Genomic DNA, 21,828 nt, shown 5'->3' with positions numbered 1-21,828 from the left:
GCCATCGTCCGCTGTCCCCTACAGCCATGCCAGCGCTAGTCACAACAACTGTCACTGACCCTGAACGCATTATCTCTATTTTTCCGCCACAGACACTCCCAATCCTGCTCGCCAGCTCTACCCAGTGGCCAACGAGGCAAATACAAAGAAGAGGAATTCTACACAAAAACCTCATAAAAGTGAACACCAAAAGTACATTAATGCAACAAAACAAGACAATTAATTGAGGACTATTAAACATCAGATCTTTGTCATCTAAGGCTGCATTGGTTAATGACTTAATAACAGACAATCAGATTGACTTATGTTGCCTCACTGAAACCTGGTTGCGACATGAAGAATATGTGACACTAAATGAAGCCACACCACCCAGTCATATACATACTCATGTTGCTAGAGTCACTGGTCGAGGAGGCGGAGTCGCAGCCATCTACGACTCAAGTCTTCTCATAAATACAAAATCAAAACAAAACTATAACTCTTTCGAAAGCCTGATTCTTAGTCTTTTGCACCCAACTTGGAAAACATTTCAGCCAATATTAATTGTCACAGTGTATCGGGCCCCAGGTCCTTATTCTGAATTCATATCTGAATTTTCAGAATTGCTATCAAGTTTAGTCCTTAAAACCGATAAAGTCCTTATTGTGGGTGACTTTAATATTCATGTTGACGTTGAGAATAATAGCCTCAATATTGTTTTTACCTCATTATTAGATTCAATTGGTTTTATACAGAATGTACATCAACCAACCCACTGTTTCAACCACACCCTTGACCTTGTTCTCATATGGTATTCAAATTGAGCATCTATCAGTCAGTGCTCATAACCCTGTTTTATCTGATCACTACTTATTAACTTTTGGTGTTCTGTTATTAGACTATAAGCCACTGCATAAGAATGCCTACAAAATAAATCTATCAGATTCTGCTGTAGCAATATTTATGGGAAAAATTCCATCAGTGCTAGCTCATTAACATCTCACAGTCCAAGGGAGGACTCTTTTATTAACCTTATGCCCCCCCCCCCCCAAAAATAGATCACATGATTGATAGTGTTACCAGGGCGCTAAAAATAACACTGGACTATATTGCCCCTTTTAAAATTAAGAAAATTAAACTAAGAAGACTAGCTCCATGGCATAACAATGAAACATAATAAAGCAGAGGACAAGGCAACTTGAAAGGAAATGGCGCTCCACCAAGCATCAAGAATTTCGGTTACTCTGGCTTGATAACCTTAAAAAATATAAGAAGGCACTACGCACTGCCAGAGCAGCTTGTTATTCCTCCCTAATAGAAGAAAATAAAAACAATGCCAGGTTTCTCTTTAGTACAGTAGCCAGGCTGACGAGAGTCACAGCTCTATTGAGTCTTCTATTCCTACATCCATCAGTAATGACTTTATGAACTTCTTTAATGATACAATTATAAACTCTCAGGGACAAAATAAACCACCACCTACCCTTAGCCAGCACTGAATCACACCCTTAACACCGGACATATACTTAGTGTGCTTCTCTCCTAGACCAAAACCAACTCAATTCAATTATTTCATCCTCTAAAGCATCTACCTGTATCTTAGACCCTGTTCCATCTAAGCTGTTCAAGGAAATTGCACCCCTAATTAATACACCTGCATTAAATATGTTGAATTTACATTTACTGTCAGGCTATGTTCCACAGTCATTTAAAGTAGCTGTAATTAAACCTATTATACAATTTAAAAAACCTTGATCCTGAGGTTATGGCCAACTACAGGCCAATATCAAACATTCCCTTCCTCTCAAAAATCCTCGAGAAAGCAGTGGCCTCACAATTGTGTGCATTTTTAAATACAAATTGTTTATTTGAGAAATTCCAGTCAGGTTTAGAAAACATCATAGCACAGAGACAGCACTGGTTAAAGTCACAAATGACCTGCTTTGTGCATCTGATAATGGACTTGCCTCTATCCTGGTTCTGTTAGATCTGAGTGCTGCCTTTGACACATTGACCATAACATACTACTCCAAAGATTAGAGCTTTTGATAGGTATAAGGGGAACTGCACTAAGCTGGTTCAGGTCTTACCTATCAAACGGTCTCAGTTTGTATCTGTCAACGATGAATCCTCATTACAAACTACAGTCAGTCATGGAGTACCGCAAGGGTCTGTACTTGGACCCATCCTGCTTATCATATATATGCTACTATTGGGCAATATCATAAGGAATAACTCCATCAATTTTCATTGTTATGCAGATGATACACAATTGTATCTATCAATTAAAACCAGATGTACAATTTGCATTAGTTAAAACTGCAAGAATGCCTCACAGACATAAAGACATGGATGACCAGCAACTTCTATTATTAAACTCCGACAAAACAGAAGTCATTATACTTGGCCCCCAGCACCTTCGGAACGAATTGTCCAACAACATAATTTCTTCGAATTGTATTACCATGACCTCCAGCACCACGGTAAAAATCTGGGTGTTATTTTTACGAGGATTTGTCTTTTAAATCCCATATAAAGCAAATTTCAAGGACTGCCATCTACGGAATATTGCAAAATCAGGCACATCCTAAATCACAACAATGCAGAAACACTAATCGATGCTTTTATCACCTCCAGGCTGGATTATTGCAATTCCCTTTTATCCGGCTGTCCAAGCTCATCATTAAAGACCCTTCAATTCATACAAAATGCTGCAGCACGGGTTTTAACAGGAACGAAAAAGATGGACCACAACACTCCTGTTTTAACAGCCTTGCACTGGCTCCCAGTTAAGTCCAGGATTGATTTTAAAATACTTTTACTCACATACAAAGCGCTAAATGGTCAGGGACCATCCTACAGGATCTTTTAATCTCCTATTGCCCCTCTAGGGCACTAAGATCCCAGAGTGCAGGTCTGTTGGTGGTTCCCAGAGTCCACAAAAAAAGGTCAGGTGCTCGAGCTTTCGGCTACCAAGCCCCGTTCCTCTGGAATCAACTTCCAGTGGCGATTAGGGAGGCAGACGGTGTCCACACATTTAAGAGTAGGTTCAAGACTTTCCTCTTTAGTACAGCGTACAGTTAAGACTGGTTTTAAAACCCCCCCTCCTCATGGACCCTTCCTTTTATGGAATTGTATTTATTGTACTCTAACTGTATTTGTGTCATTGTGTTATGTTCCTTTTTAAATTGGTATTTTCACATTGATCTTGTAAGATACGTTTGTTGTTTTTACATTGTTTTACATTGCCAATTGTGTTTGTTGACTTTTGAAGCCCTCTGAGACAAATAGGATTTGTGATTTTGGGCTATATAAATAAACTTGAATTGAATTGAATGTGCTCATCCACCGTGACATTAGACGTCAGAGCAAAGGAAACGTCTTGGAATAGCTGTTTGTGTTAGTTAGATTATCTATGGCTCACATGGAATGATCATTAAGGTCTGATGCTATTTCAAAACGTCAAATATTTCCATTGATCAAATGCTGATCTTCACTGAAATAATATGCAGTCATGCTTTATTTTAGTTACGTACACTTAGGCTGAATTACTTTAGTTACATGAGTGAGATTCTAAGTATGGCTCACATGGAGGGATTTGAGGTGTCTGCCACAGCCAGATACTGTCTGTTAGGGCTGTGCAATTAATCGTATTTTAATCGCGATTACGATTATGGCTTGCGACGATTAGGAAAACAGCATAATTGACAAATACGATTATTTTGCTGGGTGCGCTTTCGCCCCTCCCTAAAAGCCCACTCGGCCACGTGGGAGTGACATGTGTTGTGAGTGTTCAGCGCAAGCGAAGATGTCAGAACAAGAGCAGCAACTAGTTAAAAGAAGGGTCGCGGGGAGATTCCCAGTCGATCGCGAGATGTGTCTAAAATAGAACAACAATATTCTGTTTTATCGTTAATGTCCTGTAACATAATCTTCCCGTGCCAGAATAATGCACTTGAACGCATCAAAGCTTTGTGATTGGCCGGCCTCTGTGTCCGGGCGTGGCTGGTGAGCAGTGCACTAATTCGCTGACATTGTCCGTGTCAACAGCATGGATGGTCAACAGGAGTGACAGTCCGCACACACACAATCAGACCGCAATTATGGCAGAAGCAAAAAGCCCAAAATATATAATTTCACTCCGAGTGGGAGGATCATTATTTTTGTATCTATTCCAATTCAAAGTCCATCTGTCTCATCTGCAATGCGAGCGTGGCTTTATCGAAGAAGGGTAATTTAGGAGCGGCATTTCAAAACAGTGCACAAACGCTACGAGACGGAATTCCCTCCTAATTCTGCCCTACGCTCCAAAAGGGGAGGGGCCTGAAAGGACAGCTAAATGCACAGCAGTCCATTTTCACCAGGCCAACAACAAGAGCAAGGCTGCTACCAGAGCATCTTATCGCGTCAGTCACGTTCTGGAGAAACACATGAAGTCTTTCGAAGACGGCGAAGTTATGAAAGAAGCTTTCCTGGAGGCTGCGACGCGCTTTTGTGGGACAGTAAAAATAACAGCAGCATTTCAACAGGTTTTTGATATAATAAAAACTCAATTTAGATACCGTTATTAATCTGCTTGTAAGTTTTGGTTTGTTTGAATTTATTCATGATAATTATTGTACAAAATGGTATAAGAATGCAAACATTAGGATCTGTTCTGTTTAAATTGATTATAGTCTATCAGTTCAGAAACTAGTGTTGCTTGCATCCTATTTAAAGGCATTTCTTTTTATACTCTAATAAAATGCAACAAAAAATGGGTTTGATTCTATTAATGTTGTCTTTTTTATTGCACTGTTGCTGCAGCAGATTACTGAGTAGCTTCAGATCTGAGTTGTCTTATTAGTAAGCCTAATTTATACTTTTGTAGCAACACTATTTTTATATAATGGCAAAGAAAGGGTTCAGAGTCTTTTCTTTTCTTCCTGTGTCATATGTGGCAGCACTGCCACAAGTTCCTCTTCAGAGAGGGTCTTCAGTACAGGTGGCAATATCGTCACCTGCCTGCGCTCATCTCTGAAACCAGACCATGTAAACAGGCTGGTATTTCTTGCAAAAATCTTTAAGAGATGACATGAGCAGCCCTACCAGCATTTGCCATGGTGGCCTAAACATTTTTATTTGGTCTTAAATTGTAGTTCAATATGTATTTCCTGTTACTTCTGGACCATGACGGTTGGCCAGCCTTCAACGTGTAACTGAGTAGAATATGTTGAATATGTTTTACCAAAATGTTGGCTATATGTTAAGGAGTTTTCAGTAGGTTGTGACAGTGCACTGCAACATGTTTGATTTAATTGATTTTGGGTCTAATTTATTTTTATTTATCATATTAATATATGTTTAGTATGGTTTTGGAAGTGCGCTCCAACACATTTATTGATCTTGTTTATTGGTAAAAATATTATTTGTTTTAAAGTTCAATAAATGGTCAATGAATAATCGTCAAAATAATCGTGATATCAATTATTGACCAAATAATCGTGATTATGATTTTTGCCATAATCGCACAGCCCTACTGTCTGTGGTTTCTACATTTATAACCTGTCTACAAATGTAATGCATCGAGTAAATGCTTCACATGTACTGACTTGTGAACATGCCATTTACATGTGTGTTGTTTCAATGAAATGCGTCACTCAAACAAGATGCGCTGGCGAGGAGGATGTCGTGAGACAGCGTCACGCAAATTTGAAGCTGGAGATGAAAAAACCTTCGCCACGAATTTGTGTCTTTCCGCTTCTTTGAATTGACTCTACATGTAATCGTGACGCGGTCCAGTGTGAACGTACCTCAGCCTGGTTAAGATCATATTTCTTCCTGAAGTTAAAGACCTTAGCGCTGCCTTCCACCACTCCCTTCTCCATTTCAGTGGTGACGACAATCCTGCAGGAACAGGAAGAGAGTCGGGATTAAGAGTGTGTGTGTGCATGCAAGTGTCTTCATCATTATCTGTGTGTGTTCACCTGTCGTGAGCCTGTTGAGAGTCCACCTTAGTAGCAACGTTGTCATTGATCAGCCAGTGGAAGTCCTTGTTGGTGAAGAGGGGGATATCATCCCAGTCGTTTTTCTTATTCCTTTTTTTTACTTTGACATACCTGCTGCCTGCGTTGAAGTCTCCGAGCACCATGATGTTCTTCTGGCAGAGGGAAACGGCTCAAACTAATTATTTTAGAACTAGATCAGAATTATGTCATGGTAATGGGCAATCTAAAAACACAAATCTAACGCCCCCTATCTAAATGTTGCTCTCTGTCGTCCACTCATTTTACACAGAAGCGGCTGTTCTCCCGCTACCTGAACAAACTGCTGAGTCATGATGGAGATTGAAGTTCATATTTAGAGATATTACGTTTTATTTGACAATTCTTTTTGAAAGATCTCTTCTTTTGTTTTGATCACATCGGCAGATATGGGCCTCCATAGTAATATGTTTGTAACACAGTTTAGCTAAAGAATTAAGTTGGCGTGTGTGTGTGTGTGTTAAGGCTGTATGTATTCCCTGTTTCTTTTCCCTTTGGTTCCTCTACCCAGGTGTGCTACATTGCTGTAACGAGGTTCAGACGAGGTGCACCTGGAGAAGGAAGTGCTTAAAAGCTCCAGTGCAGGAGAGAGAGGCCTCTGGTGTGGGGACTGCTGTGGTTCTGCCTCTCATCCTAGGAAGGATTTGTGTCTTTTGTGGTCTATTTGGGTCAGTGGTGGAATGTTGTTAGCCCCATAGGGCCATTTTAAGGGTGGGGCGCAGCAGTGTGTGTGTGTTTCTACGGTTGTATTGTATGTCTTGTACGGGGTATTACATTGTTATTCCATTTTTTTCCGGCAGCAGCCACCACGTCAACAAGGGCATCAATTTCTTTTACAGCGTGGTCCGGTTTGGTGTGAATGGGGATCAGAACAAATTCCTTACCTGGAGACCAGGAGAGAGAGAGGAGTGAATGAAGACAGACAATGACAATACTTTATCACATTCAACACTAATACAAAATGAAGTCTTTTAAATTTTGCAGGAAAAGACTTGAACTTGAAAAAGTAGCACCGACTGAATGATAGAGTTGTTCAAAGTGGTGTTGGTGACGGACAGACCTCAGGATCTCCTCTCACACAAGTCTGGTGCTTAGTTCTCTAGAATAGTTGAGATAATCTACATTTCCAGTGAAAGAACAGAGTCTCTCCTCTAATACCGGTCTCTGTGGAGGAAAACTTGACGACGTAGGGCGGTCTGTCGAAGCCTTTGGCAGTGTATTGGAAGCTGTCTTTCACGGTCACCTTCTTATCCCTGCAGAGGAAAGATGGAACTCTTTATTTTGAAGACGTCTCCAAACAGTGGATCGAGTTCATCGACTCTTTCTCGGTCACATATTCACACAACTCCTGGAGCATTTCTATGCTGTTTACACTCTTTATCAAACACATATTTCCTGTTTCTGCTCCCCTGGTATTAACAAAGCAATCCATACAAACGATCATTTGACTGTTGGTGTTTTGTTTTTGCCCTTTTGTGTTTTACCTGTAGAGGAAGAGGTATCTCTCCTTATCTGTCCAGAATTTCAAGATGCTGGAACTGAGGGGCAGGGGCTCACTGAGGATATTGCTGAAATGCTGAGAATCTCTGGGGAAACACACACACACACACATACACACACACACACACACACAGACATATACATACCTTTTGTTTATCTTGAATCATAAAGTGAGTTCATGATCTGTCGAACTTTTTACAAACTTCTTCAAAAGGTCACCATTAGTGCTGCTGCATTTTGAAAACATAACTTTTATATTTGTGAGAAGCTGACCGTTGAGCGGCCCAGACCAAGCAAGGAAGCAGAGGTGGGCATTTATTAAACTTGAGCACAGGACACAGCCTCAGTCCTGCTGTTCCTGTGCACACACACTACCAGCCTCCCAACAGGGAAACAGAGCCTAAATACACACACTAATCAGCACAATAAGACACAGGTGAGGGGGGGAGGAGACAACACAGGGCAGCAGGTGCAACACAATCAACAGCCACAGACATGGGGTTGTATTTTGTTGGACGAACGCACTTATTGTAAGTCGCTTTGGATAAAAGCGTCAGCTAAATGCAATGTAATGTAATGTAATGGGAAAGGGAACACTTTTGACATAAAACCAGCAAACAGAGACAGACAAACTAAAACACATACAGATGCAACACACTACCTACATTTCGCCACCAACAAGCTACACAATCCGTAACGGAGGCCGAGATCTATGGCCCCAGAGATCACCTCCGTTACAATATTGATTGATATTTCAATTCCAATATGAAAGGAAATATATGAATGTATGATAGTATGAAGTGTGTCTGTATTAGGTCTATAGAATACTGTTTGTAGGCCAGGACTTCTCCACAACGCTTCATTCAGATATTTTCACTCGTTTTGCCAAATACTGAGATTACTGAGATTTGGATTTTGCAGCAGTTCAAGATAACATTTAGATGAATGAAGCAGCCCTCACAGTCTGCGCGTCTGTTGTGTTAGAATACTGTGTCTGCTCTTCATAAGTCTTACTTGTTAACAAGATCCTTGAGTCTTTTGGTTACGCTCAGATCTTTGTCTTGGAGCCCCTGGATCAGAATGATGTCATAGCGAAGGACAATCTGAAGAAAATGTAATTCTGATGGTCAATTCTGACGGAAGTACTGAGGGCACAGCAGAAGAAGACAGACAGGAAGTAAACACTGAAGGGACAGCAGAAGAAGACAGACAGGAAGTCTAGTAATGCTGCTCATGTGGTGTCAAGTTGCTGGAGACGTTTCTTCATGTGTTTTTATATCTGCTTCTTCTGAAGCTGCAGAGTTTCTCCTGATGGAAGAGTTTGGGGCCGGAGCAGCACGTTCACACCTGCTGGCCACCGTAGCTGTTCAGTGCTGCACTTCAGCATTATGTTTTTAAAATGACCATTACCTCAAAACAATCATTGATTTCCAAGAAAAGGAAACTCAAACAGGAAGTGGGTTCCTATGTTCCACTTGCATACAGTCAAAACAACGAGGAACAAATACATATTGGATAGCAAATTGAGTTTCAGACCTCTTTGAATGTGGTTCATCACAAAGTCATCTTTGGATTTCTTGGGTCCAAAGTCTTCGATGTTGAAGGCTCCAATCCACAGACAAGGAGTCACATGCAGCAGGGCCAGAAGAGACCCAGAGCACAAAGCAGACCGCATCCTGGGACTAACAGAGACATCTTTAAAATACTTGGTAATCAAATCAAAACTTTATTTATATTGCACTTTCAAACACAAAGGTAACTCAAAGTGACTCGTTGTGTTTCCCACAATGTCCTCTTGGGTCAAATGTAGTTATTATATTAAGAATATTAAATATTTGCGTTTAACTGATTGGTAATATCACCAAACAAAATGAACTCCACATATTGTAATAGATTTCAGTCGTCTTAGGAGGACGGGGTAGTGGTGTCAGCCTTCTTACTGAGTGTCCAACACTGTGAAACAAATACTTTCACTTACGCACTTCATTGCTCAAGGAGAATATATTCAGGGTTGTGAAGTAACTAAGTAGATTTACTCAAAGACTGTACTTAACTACAATTTTCCAGTTTATGCTACTCTGTACTTCTACTCCACCACAGAGGGTAACTGTTGGTTACTTCTACCTCCTCTACAGTTCAGAGGTACATGGTGTACTTCTACTCCACTACATGTATTTAATACCTTTAGTTACTTCACAGTATGAATGATGTGAAATATAACCAAGTGTTGAATCAGACTTTAGTTCCACCTGGAGTAAATCCACCAGCTACCCTGCAGTATACAAAGTACTTCAAACTAGCTGCACCTTCACCAGCTTTGAGAACACTTTCATGATCAATCATTATAAAACATATCATATATATTATTCTGAAATGGACCAATCTGCCACAACGACTACTTTCACTAGGCTTGTTGAGACACATTGCGGCTCGCCTCGAAAGTAGACGAGAGTAGCCGATCGCAGCCGGGGGGAGGTGTCAAAAAGCTCGTCTTAAGTCGGACAGCTCGGAGTCCATGCTCGGAGTCGGCTTCGTCTTCTTCTTCTTCTCTCGGTTTTTTTGGCGGATTGCAAACGCTTTAAGGTGCATACCGCCACCTCCGGAGTCGGCTTGACTCGGTTTGCATTTATAAAGAATGCACACGTGTTTAATCGTTAATGTCAGATATGTACTAAGTAAATACATTTGTTCCTGCTCCAGGATTAGATTCAACTTTATTGTTATTGCACATATTACAGGTACTGAGACAACAAATGCAGTTTAGCTTCTAACCAGGTGCAACAAGCAGTAAAGTGAAAAGTAATGTACACAATCTACAGAATAAAATATAGAATGAATTGAATGATGAATAAACAGTGAGGGGTATGAATACACTAGATATCAGGCCTGTGAGCAGTATGAACAGTGTGTATGAATATGCTAAGATATATAAAGTATGAAAACGGTAAGCAGTAATAGTATAAAATATATAGATATTAATTTCATGATGATAAACATTGTGGAACAATGATGAAAAATGGGAATGGATGTGGCGACGTAAAACTGACACAAAACAACAACAAACTTTTGCCAGCCAATTGGAGAGTTTCATCAGCAGCACGTGGTAAAAACCACCAATGAGCGCTCAGCTCGAGATACCAGCGAGTCGTTTCCCACCAAGCATTTCGCTTCCGCAGCCCGTGGAGAGCAACTGCGCCAACTCGCCTCGCCTCGCTCTCAAGGCTGCGGGCGTCTTTGTCCCGCGAAATTTCAAAGTCTCATGTGGGCGGGCCTCCAGAGCAAGTCGGACAAAATGACTAACCATCATGCAACGCACTAGCAAGACGTTGATCGCAACTGCGCAGGTCTGCGCAGGTCTTGCTCGTCTCAAACAAGCCTAGTGTCTTTCACTATATTCTGATGAGAATACTTTTCTACTTTCACTTGAGGAACATTTTGAATGCAGGGACTTTTACTGTAACAGAGTATTCCTACACTCTTGTACTTTCTACTTTTACTCAAGTACAAGATCTGAGTACTTCTACTTTTACTCAAGTACCAGATCTGAGTACTTCTACTTTAACTCAAGTACAAGATCTGAGTACTTCTACTTTTACTAAAGTATAAGATCTGAGTACTTCTACTTTACTCAAGTACAAGATCTGAGTACTTCTACTTTTACTCAAGTACAAGATCTGAGTACTTCTACTTAATTCAAGTACAAGATCTGAGTACTTCTACTTTTACTCAAGTATAAGATCTGAGTACTAGTAGATGTTGAAACTCAAAGTGTATTTTAAATTATATTATGGATTAGTGTTTTATATTATAGCATGTTCTCTATTCTTCCCAGTAGGTGGCGACAAAAAGCACGTTTTATCCCCAGGAAGAAAACGCCTTACGCGTACGTTATCACGCAGCAGCCACAACCCGGAAGTAAACACCCAGCTGTTATCTTGAAGCTAGTTTTTATCAGCACATGTAGCATCGGCAGATATAATGAAACAGCGGGGAATAACGCGGTGTTTTATGATGCTGGTTCCGGAGTAGAGACTGAGTCGACAGAGGCTTCGGGAGATTTTATTCTCCTTCACTTTCCTCCGGTCCGAGAGCTGAAACAAGGTACGTGTTAGCTTAGCATCAGGAGCTAACGGTGGCTAACAAGCTGTTGTTGTTGTAAATATCAGATATAATACTTCACTGTAAGTTATAATGTGGGACTGAGGGAGTAGGGTTTCATAAGAGTCGAGTCGCCAGGTTGCTAAATAGATACTTTATTAATCCCAAATATGACAGCAGTGTGTCTCAAGTATTTATAAATCCACTATCATTCAGTATCTAAATACACAATATTAAGAAAATACGGAATAAAGTGAATACATTATACAATCTCCCTCTTCGAGTCTGTTATCACCAAGTAGGTTTTTACCCATACGAGACCTTTGCTTTGCTATAAATGGTGCAAACAAAGACACTGGAAGAAGAATACATTAAACAGTAGTACTTTAGTATAAAAGCAATTTTATCCAGTTTTTATTGAGTTTTTCGAACTACTAAAACGTGTTATTAGATGACATCGAGTTTTACAATTGGAAATGTAAAATAAAAGCAGTTTAGAGTCGATATGTAAAGCTCGATCTCTCAAAGATCCCTCCTACTATTCTTTTTTATTATTGCTTGCCTTTTTTACCTGCTATGCACCTGTTGCTGTAATAATGTTAGTGTATTACTAAGAAAGGAATTCAGATTAATATAAAAGCTATAAGACTATATATATATATATATATATATATCCCTTTTTTTAAACTTTGTTGTCATTATATGGTACAGGTACTAGAAACGAAACGGTTTCTCTGCATTTGACCCATCCTAGTGTTGGGAGCAGTGGGCTGCCATTATGTGCCTATGCACTGGTGACCTTCCAGTTGCCAAGTCCCTGGACTTCGCCACCACCGGCTCATATATAAGATAATATTACACAAAATATAATAATGTGAGATACTGAGTACGAATACAAGGTTGGCCTGTTGCTGATTAGCTGTTGTTTTATATTGTTGATAGAACATCTGTGTTGTAACCGTTTGTCACAGAATACTGTGACCTTTATACCGTATAATATTAACTTTTCATAAACCGCTCGAGTGGTGCGGCAGTGAAATTAGTCCCCAGGGCCTTTCTGACCGGACAACCCTCCCATATTTATTCTCCGTAAAAACAAAGCTGTCTCTGCCGTCTCTCTCTCTCAAACCAAAAATACAGATTTCCCCCTAAAATGTTAAAGTGAGTACTTCTACTTTTACTCAAGTACAAGATCTGAGTACTTCTACTTTTACTCAAGTACAAGATCTGAGTACTTCTACTTTTACTATCAAGTACAAGATCTGAGTACTTCTACTTTTACTCAAGTACAATACCTGAGTACTTCTACTTTTACTCAAGTACAAGATCTGAGTACTTCTACTTTTACTCAAGTACAAGATCTGAGTACTTCTACTTTTACTCAAGTACAAGACCTGAGTACTTCTACTTTTACTCAAGTACAAGATCTGAGTACTTCTACTTTTACTCAAGTACAAGACCTGAGTACTTCTACTTTTACTCAAGTACAAGATCTGAGTACTTCTACTTTTACTCAAGTACAAGACCTGAGTACTTCTACTTTTACTCAAGTACAAGACCTGAGTACTTCTACTTTTACTCAAGTACAAGATATGAGTACTTCTACTTTTACTCAAGTACAAGCCCTGAGTACTTCTACTTTTACTCAAGTACAAGACCTGAGTACTTCTACTTTTACTCAAGTACAAGACCTGAGTACTTCTACTTTTACTCAAGTACAAGACCTGAGTACTTCTACTTTTACTCAAGTACAAGATATGAGTACTTCTACTTTTACTCAAGTACAAGCCCTGAGTACTTCTACTTTTACTGAAGTACAAGATCTGAGTACTTCTACTTTTACTCAAGTACAAGATCTGAGTACTTCTACTTTACTCAAGTACAAGACCTGAGTACTTCTACTTTTACTCAAGTACAAGATCTGAGTACTTCTACTTTTACTCAAGTACAAGATCTGAGTACTTCTACTTTTACTCAAGTACAAGATCTGAGTACTTCTACTTTTACTCAAGTACAAGATCTGAGTACTTCTACTTTTACTCAAGTACAAGACCTGAGTACTTCTACTTTTACTCAAGTACAAGATCTGAGTACTTCTACTTTTACTCAAGTACAAGACCTGAGTACTTCTACTTTTACTCAAGTACAAGACCTGAGTACTTCTACTTTTTACTCAAGTACAAGATCTGAGTACTTCTACTTTTACTCAAGTACAAGATCTGAGTACTTCTACTTTTACTCAAGTACAAGATCTGAGTACTTCTACTTTTACTCAAGTACAAGACCTGAGTACTTCTACTTTTACTCAAGTACAAGACCTGAGTACTTCTACTTTTACTAAAGTACAAGATCTGAGTACTTCTACTTTTACTCAAGTACAAGATCTGAGTACTTCTACTTTTACTCAAGTACAAGACCTGAGTACTTCTACTTTTACTCAAGTACAAGATCTGAGTACTTCTACTTTTACTCAAGTACAAGACCTGAGTACTTCTACTTTTACTCAAGTACAAGATCTGAGTACTTCTACTTTTACTCAAGTACAAGATCTGAGTACTTCTACTTTTACTCAAGTACAAGACCTGAGTACTTCTACTCAAGTACAAGATCTGAGTACTTCTACTTTTACTCAAGTACAAGATCTGAGTACTTCTACTTTTACTCAAGTACAAGATCTGAGTACTTCTACTTTTACTCAAGTACAAGATCTGAGTACTTCTACTTTTACTCAAGATCTGAGTACTTCTACTTTTACTCAAGTACAAGATCTGAGTACTTCTACTCAAGTGCAAGACCTGAGTACTTCTACTTTTACTGTGAATATGAATGAATGAATGAATATATAAATAAATGAATGAATATATAAATAAATGAATGAATATATAAATAAATGAATGAATATATAAATAAATGAATTAATATATAAATAAATGAATGAATATATAAATAAATGAATGAATATATAAATAAATGAATATATAAATATATATAAACCCTGAACTCAATGTGGAGAAATGAAACGTCTAATGTTAAAGTGGATTCCAGAAAGCAATATTTCTGTTCCTCTAAATCGGTATAATGTCTCCAGAGAGATGTGAGTACCAAGCAGAGCGTCAGACAGCTTGGTTGTCCGGTCAGAAAGGTGAACCCTAACCCAGGTCTGTTCAGCCCGATGTCTTAACGGTGTGTCCTGTCTGCCTCACTGTGGCTCCTGCAGGTGTGAATGAGTGACGCCTGTGCCGCCCTCAGCTCTCAGTGAAGTCCAGCTACGCTTCCTCTGCCACGATGACATAGAGCATGTCAAGCTGCTCTGTGGGGACTGGTTCCCGATCGAGTAAGGATTTATACCCTCCGCTCGCCTGGAAGGGCTGGAGTTTGAAGCCTTTAATCAGATCTCCCTCCAACATTTGTATATGCAAACGAACACGAGCGGTCCTCCTACGACACGTTACTATTTTATGAAGCCACTAAGATCCTTCATTTTCATACGTTCACCTGATAAGCGTTCTGTCATTTACCCATCGTTCATCAGAGATATGACGGTTTAGAATGTACTACTATTATATTCATTTGTTTAATAACTGCTCTCTTTACCTCTAGAAGTAGGAATCTTTTCTATTTATTCTCAAGTTCTAGGGTCAGTGGGTTCTTGCCTAAAACAAGTAGTCATTTATCTTAAAGCTGTTTCCCAGAAACCACACGAAACATTACGGAGATATAAAACCATGGTTTGCTGCGTTCTCTCCAGCTTTCTGAAGTGACATTTAGTTCATACGTCTCTCCGTCCTGGGAGAGGGGGGTCCTCCTCTGCCGCTCTCTGGGGTTTCTAACATGTTTTAATAGTGGGCTTTTCTTTGGAAGGCTGTCCACGCTGTAAATCCACCTGTTTTATAATTCCTATGTAATAGATCCCCAACAGAGTGCTCTCACTGTGCGGGGAAACACTGTTTAGCTACGGCTTTATTGGCCGTATTCATACCAAAATGAACAAAAGTACAATAAAAACCAATAATCTAAAGCACAAAACATCATCTTACTGCTGTCGGCGAATTAGGATTTTGACTAATTTCCTAGACTTATTTAGTCAAAGTCAACTTTATTGTCAATCTTTCAGTTTGTGTACAGACGGGAGGCCGGGCACACGCTTATTTATACAGCGCCTTTCAACACAAAGGCAACTCAAAAGTGCTTTTCACGAATGAAAGACATTAGAAAATGGCATTTAAAATCAGTCATTACAAAGCAAAGATAATAAAATAAACATTAAAAGAAAACGTACATGAATAAAAGTTCAGAGCAGTGTGAGATGTGAAGAGTTCAATTACAAGCAGCGGAGAAAGAAAAGTCTAAAAGTAGAGTCTCAGCGGACCGGCAGGTTTCTGGGAGTTTGTCCCCTCACCACATTCTCACATTCCTCTACCCCTAGTCTTCCTGTGAAATTAGAATAAATAATAACTGAACTTCTCCCATGTTTAGACATCGAAATTCCGTTTCCCACAATCCCTCATACAGGGCCACACATAGGAACCAGACGAAGGGCTGGGCCCCTCACTAGAGGTGAGGGTTATCGCCTCATAAGTGAAGTCAGTCAAATCGATTGAAATGTAGGTCAATTATTCTTTTTACTTGAATCTACTTCAAGAAAAATAAGCAGCCTCGATCGCAGCTCTCCAGAGGGTTTCATGCATCGTGTTACAGCTCATCCCTTGAAACAGAAGCCTCAGATTGATTATCATGAGAGGAAATATGAAGGGTGTATTTCAAGGTTGTTATGATAATAAGTTGTTGGGCTTTTTTCTTATCACTTAGATTTGCTAGAACATATTTTCAAATGTAATAGACTGAATTAATTGTAAAGTGGGATTATGAACACATGAACACTACGGAGTAATATATGTTTACAGATGTATTTAAGAAGTACAATATAAGACAAGATCAGGTTTCATGTGTGAGCCGTATTCCATTAACCTTTAAGAAATTAGCTGAGGGCCGATTCAAAGTGGGCCACGGCCGCATTTGGCCCCCGGGCCGTAGTTTGGACACCCTCTGCTAAGATAACTAAGATTTGTTGTCAACTTGAATTCACTGAATTTATTTAACACTGACATAACAACTACAATGAATAATGTGTCATATATGTTTACACATATAAATGTAAGAAGGTCAAGACCAGCAGAAGTCTCCGGTGTGGGCCATACTTCATTATACTTTTAGAATGTGCTGCGGGCCGTAGCTTGGACCCCCCTGCTCTAATGCCTCTGTCTGTTGGCCCTCAGGTACCCAGACTCATGGTACCAGGACATCACCTCCAACAAGAAGTTCTTCTCCCCTCGCGGCCACCTTCAGAGGAGGCATCGTGGGGGATGATAGTGGCCGAGATCAAAGGCCGGACCAAAGTGCACAAAGAGGTACATCGCTGCTTTTCATTTAGATAGATAAGACTTTATTTATCCAGAAGGAAATAGTTGTTACAGAAATACATAAACACAGCAGCGTGATAATCAAACTGTACACTGACAGAGCAGTAAAAAGAACAGTTAGATATCTACAGGAAACATCATTCATGTAAATATGACCTGTATTTAGTAGTGAAGAACCGTGGTGGCAGATACGTAACTACACGTTATTAATAATAATAATATTGCACATGTGTTTGTAATGATGGTAATGATATTTATATTGCACATAGTGTTGGTGTGGAATTTAACGCTGAGTAAGTAATTCCCACTTGTTGCCTTTTTTTAACTAAGAAATTGAGTTTAAACCGTTCATTTGACCATAAATGGGGAAAAATACAATTAAAACTAATAATAATAATTCCTTACATTTAATATAGCGCTTTTCCAGATGCTCAAAGCGCTTTACAAATACACATTACACACATGTCACGGTCACTGTGGATAATACCCACAGGAGCAAGTTCAGGTGAAGTGTTTTTGCCCAAGGACACAACGGCTTTACAGACGCAGCGGCGGCGGATTAAACAATTAAATCTACTGGAATGAAGCTGGCTTTAAATGTGTAACAGATTTAGGAGGTGAGCAATCAAGCCAGGCAGCCGCTAATAAAGTGGACCAGAATGTGTTTTTAGTGGGGTAATTAGCTGAGCCACATACGCCTGACTGAGCGTCCGTAGCAGGATTGAAGAGACAGGACGATCTCTTTGAAGTCCTGTCTTCTGATCGTGGGTTCTCTCTGTAACTCTGATATTCAGCAATGAGATGCTAGAAACACAGTTTATAAAAGAATGAAATGTAATCTTCATGATCGGCTGGTACGAGCCGTTTGCCTCTCTCACTCGAGGCCTTTGTTCTCGTAGCGCCCGATGTTGAGACGATTTCCATACGAAGGAGAATTAGCTTTTTATAAGGCGGCTCTCCAGATAAAGAGTTTCAAAAGTTCAACGTGTGTGTGTGTGTGTGTGTGTGTGTGTGTGTGTGTGTGTGTGTGTGTGTGTGTGTGTGTGTGTGTGTGTGTGTGTGTGTGATGTGTGTGTGTGTGTGTGTGTGTGTGTGTGTGTGTGTGTGTGTGTGTGTGTGTGTGGTGTGTGTGTGTGTGTGTGGTGTTGTGTGTGTGTGTGTGTGTGTGTGTGTGTGTGTGTTGTGTGTGTGTGTGTGTGTGTGTGTGTGTGTGTGTGTGTGTGTGTGTGTGTGTTAGGATGGAGATATCCTGGCCTCCAGCTTCCCGGTGGAAACACAGGTCGCCTACATCCTCAGCCTGGGAGTGGTCAAAGACTTCAGGAAACATGGCATAGGTACCGTGTACACACACACACACACACACAATGATTTGACAAACCACTACACTAACCCCAACAGCGCCACTGGAATAAGAGCTCACGACATTACCAACATGTGTCCCTGGAAGGGTAGAGTACCCCAAAGTGAAGCTCAGGGTTGTTTTGATGCTGGCTGTGCTGCTCTGTGATTGGTCCAGGCTCCCTGCTGCTGGACAGCTTGAAGGAGCACATCTCCACCACAGCGCAGGACCACTGTAAGGCCATCTATCTGCACGTGCTCACCACCAACACCACGGCCATCCACTTCTACGAGAACCGGGACTTCCGGCAGCACCACTACCTGCCGTACTACTACTCCATCAGAGGCGTGCTCAAAGACGGCTTCACGTACGTGCTCTACATCAACGGGGGGCACCCGCCCTGGACCATATTATATCCTTTCGTGGAAGCATTAGCAGTCACAGGACGGTGTATGTCTGAGACCTGTGATATATTGATGAAGAACAGTATAATAGGGGACCTTTTAAACACAATCAAATAAAAACATGCAATTTACAATACTGGAAATCTTAATCCTAAAACAAAACGGAACATTTTGAAACACAGGCCGTTTTAAGGGCTTTTTAAAGAGGCCCTATTCTGCTTCTCCTGTAGTGTGTTCTATATGTTTCTGTGCATGTAAATGGTCTTCAAACCCCTGAGTTCCCTCCATCTGTTAAACCCTAACTGCCGGATGCTAACCTGCATACGTTAGGCTATTTGCACAATTACCATAAATGGTGTTAATTAGCATTTTAGCCTACATGTTTGCAATTGTAAAAAAAGAATGGCTTGGCGATTTGGACGATATCTGAGTGGCTCTGGGGGTTATTGAAGATGCTCTATCCAAAGATGGCCTCTCTGTGGGCTCAGTTTGATTACATTTGGGTTTGGAGGATTTAGGGGATCGTTTGGATTGGACTGATTGAAAAGGATTGTCCACAGTAGAGGTAATAATGTTCATCTTGTTCTCTCTGTGTCCAATGGTGTCAACACTACTAGAGAGTACAGATATTGCACATGTTCTGGTTGAAACTGCCATTGATGTGTCAGAGATGGATTCAGCATCCTCCAATCAGTCCCAAAACTCAGACCTATGTATTTTAAAGCGATCACGCAGACGTATCAAGCAGTCAAACCGATCATAGACGTTGTGTTTCAACCTTAAATCTACGACAAATCTCCTCTGGCTGGACGAGAACTCACACTGTACATTTTACATTAATACTCATCTATTATTGAATATTCCATTCCTCACATACTTATGTACAGAGATGGGGTCGTTACTAAAAAAAAAAGTAATATATTACATAATTACTTTTATTTAAAAGTAATATATTACACTACTTCGTTACTCTCTACATAAAGTAACTCGTTACTTTACTCGCAGGGCCGGCCCGCCCCTCCCTGCAGGCAGATCACGCAGACTGCTAAAGTTTCAAATGTTCTCTTTAGTTCAGTTTCCATTGTCGCATCAGACTGATCCAGATCCTGAATGTTCTCCTATCTGACCGTGGCTGTCCTCTGTCTCCTGATATCTGTCTCTCTCTGCTCACGCTGTTGCGTCGGCGTGTTCTCCTGCGTGTTCGCCATGTGTTGCACTGGAACCAGACAACGCAAAGACTTCAGCCGAGCACGTACGAACTGCGCATGCGTGAGTGGCAATAACTCTCCTTACCAGCAGGCGGCGGTAGTGTGTGTTCGTCATTCAAAACAGGCAACAACCGGAAGACAGAGAAGAAGAACAGACTACGTGATATAAACAACAACAAATAGCTGTGCGTTAGCTTCACTTTAGCATGTGTTCTTTGCAGGTGCTTGTTGAGGTTTGATTATGACTGATTTTAGTAAGTAACGAAGTAACGCGTGTCGGGGCAATGTTAGTAACTGTAGTGTGATTACTGAATTATAAAAGTAGTGCGTTACACTACTCCGTTACCGACAAAGTAATATTATTACAGTAACGTTACTTTGTAATGCGTTACACCCAACTCTGCTTATGTATATATAATATCTTGCTTTAGTACATTTGTAAGTTTTACATTTTGGATTGTTTATTTCTAGTCTATTTGTAATGTTCCATGCCAATTGTGGCGGAAATGTGCCGAGACAAACCAGTAAATAATCATAAAATGGTGAGGAAACCTTTCCGTTATTCTGAAATGAAGATTCTTGGAGTAAGACGGTCTTTTAGGGAGTTTATTCGTCACAGAGGTTCAAGCAGTGAAGTACAAAAGCCAGAGGGTCTTCTGTCCACATTTTCACTCCAAGAGTAGAAGAGGAGGGGCTGAGACAAACAAAAGATAATCATACTGTATATAGGATTCTTTAAAACACGTCTGCTAGCAAATAGAGAAACATCATGTCCACAAGAGGACAAGACCACCAACCTTCAACACTGAATGGCTCGAACCCCATTCACCACTCAATTAGGATATTGCTGCTGCCTGTTGTGAGAAATAGCTTGTTAAAGAACAGATGGTGAACTTTAAATTCTCCCTTAGTTTGATACCATTTTCCATTACACGTCTTGTTTTGCTGCGGCAACGCAAAAAGTACTTCTTATCTATTGAGATGATTACATTTTGGAATGATTATTCCTACTCTCTTAATTTCTCCAATGTACAATGCCATGTGTTTTTAAGTCCTTGTCATCCTCCTTAACCTCTGTCCACGGACTACATCCAGCACCTGGGCTCGGCGCTGGCCGGCCTGAGCCCTGCTCCATCCCTCAGAGGCTCTTCAGGCACGCCCAGGCTCTGCTGCGCTCGCTGCTGCCCTGGTCCAACATCGCCTCCAAGACCGGCATCCAGTACTCCAGAACCATGTGACCAGCAAGGTGGGGGACGCGCTTTCATACAGGGGGGAGGGTATTGTGGCCTAGGTAGGGCTGCACTCATCTGAAGATCTTCCAACGATTAGTCGACTAATCGCTGCGCGTTTAGAATCAGAATCAAGTTTATTTCGTTTACAAGATATATTTACAACGTTTATGATATTCAAACTCAAAGGTTTTAATTGTCATATGAAATTCTTCTGACCTGATACATAAAACTAAAATGAAAAACACAGATAGAAAACTATTTTTAATATGAGTATAATGTGGGGTGCAGGGGCGGATCTAGCTGCCCCCCCACTGTAGAGCCTTGCCCCCCTAACTTTTGTGTCCCTGAAACTGTACTTGTAGAAACAAACCTACACTTTGTCCACAAGCTTCTCAGGCAACGAAACAAGCAGTTCATTAATTAAAAGTGAATCATTTCAAATATCATCTTAGGCCCGTTAAAATCGCAGCTACGGCCCTGCATCAAACTGCGGAGCGGCGTTCACAGACCGGCTCACACCGCTGCAGAGAGAGCGAGCTGTCCCAGCACCTGAGGGTGGATCAGCTTCCCCTGGGAGCATTTCCCCTTCCACCAGTTTTGTTTTTACTAAAGACGAGAGCTTGAA

At 40.5% G+C, this 21,828-nt stretch overlaps 2 protein-coding genes across 2 annotated transcripts; one reads left to right on the top strand and one right to left on the bottom strand.

Annotated features, from left to right (window-relative positions):
- Positions 1–5,614: 5,614 nt before the first annotated feature.
- Positions 5,615–9,177, bottom strand: LOC117554389 (deoxyribonuclease-1-like). The gene is made up of 8 exons (XM_034228811.1): positions 9,039–9,177; positions 8,517–8,622; positions 7,487–7,588; positions 7,161–7,255; positions 6,777–6,886; positions 5,946–6,118; positions 5,772–5,865; positions 5,615–5,632 (listed from the first exon to the last, which is right to left on the bottom strand). Exons 1-8 carry the CDS (start codon positions 9,175–9,177, stop codon positions 5,615–5,617), a joined length of 837 nt encoding a protein of 278 aa, XP_034084702.1.
- Positions 9,178–11,190: 2,013 nt separating this feature from the next.
- On the top strand, positions 11,191–21,209 carry nat15 (N-acetyltransferase 15 (GCN5-related, putative)). Its single transcript, XM_034228803.1, is given in 7 exon segments — positions 11,191–11,603; positions 14,818–14,934; positions 16,877–17,008; positions 18,258–18,354; positions 18,537–18,771; positions 21,054–21,091; positions 21,094–21,209. Coding segments are annotated over 5 exon segments (606 nt in total). The 5' UTR covers positions 11,191–11,603; positions 14,818–14,934; positions 16,877–16,888.
- Positions 21,210–21,828: the final 619 nt, after the last annotated feature.

This window comes from Gymnodraco acuticeps, unplaced genomic scaffold (genome assembly GCF_902827175.1).
Source record: "Gymnodraco acuticeps unplaced genomic scaffold, fGymAcu1.1, whole genome shotgun sequence".
Classification (NCBI taxonomy): Eukaryota; Metazoa; Chordata; class Actinopteri; order Perciformes; family Bathydraconidae; genus Gymnodraco; species Gymnodraco acuticeps.
The sequence above is the reverse complement of the archived record's forward strand: the minus strand, read 5'-3'. Positions and strand labels throughout refer to the sequence as shown.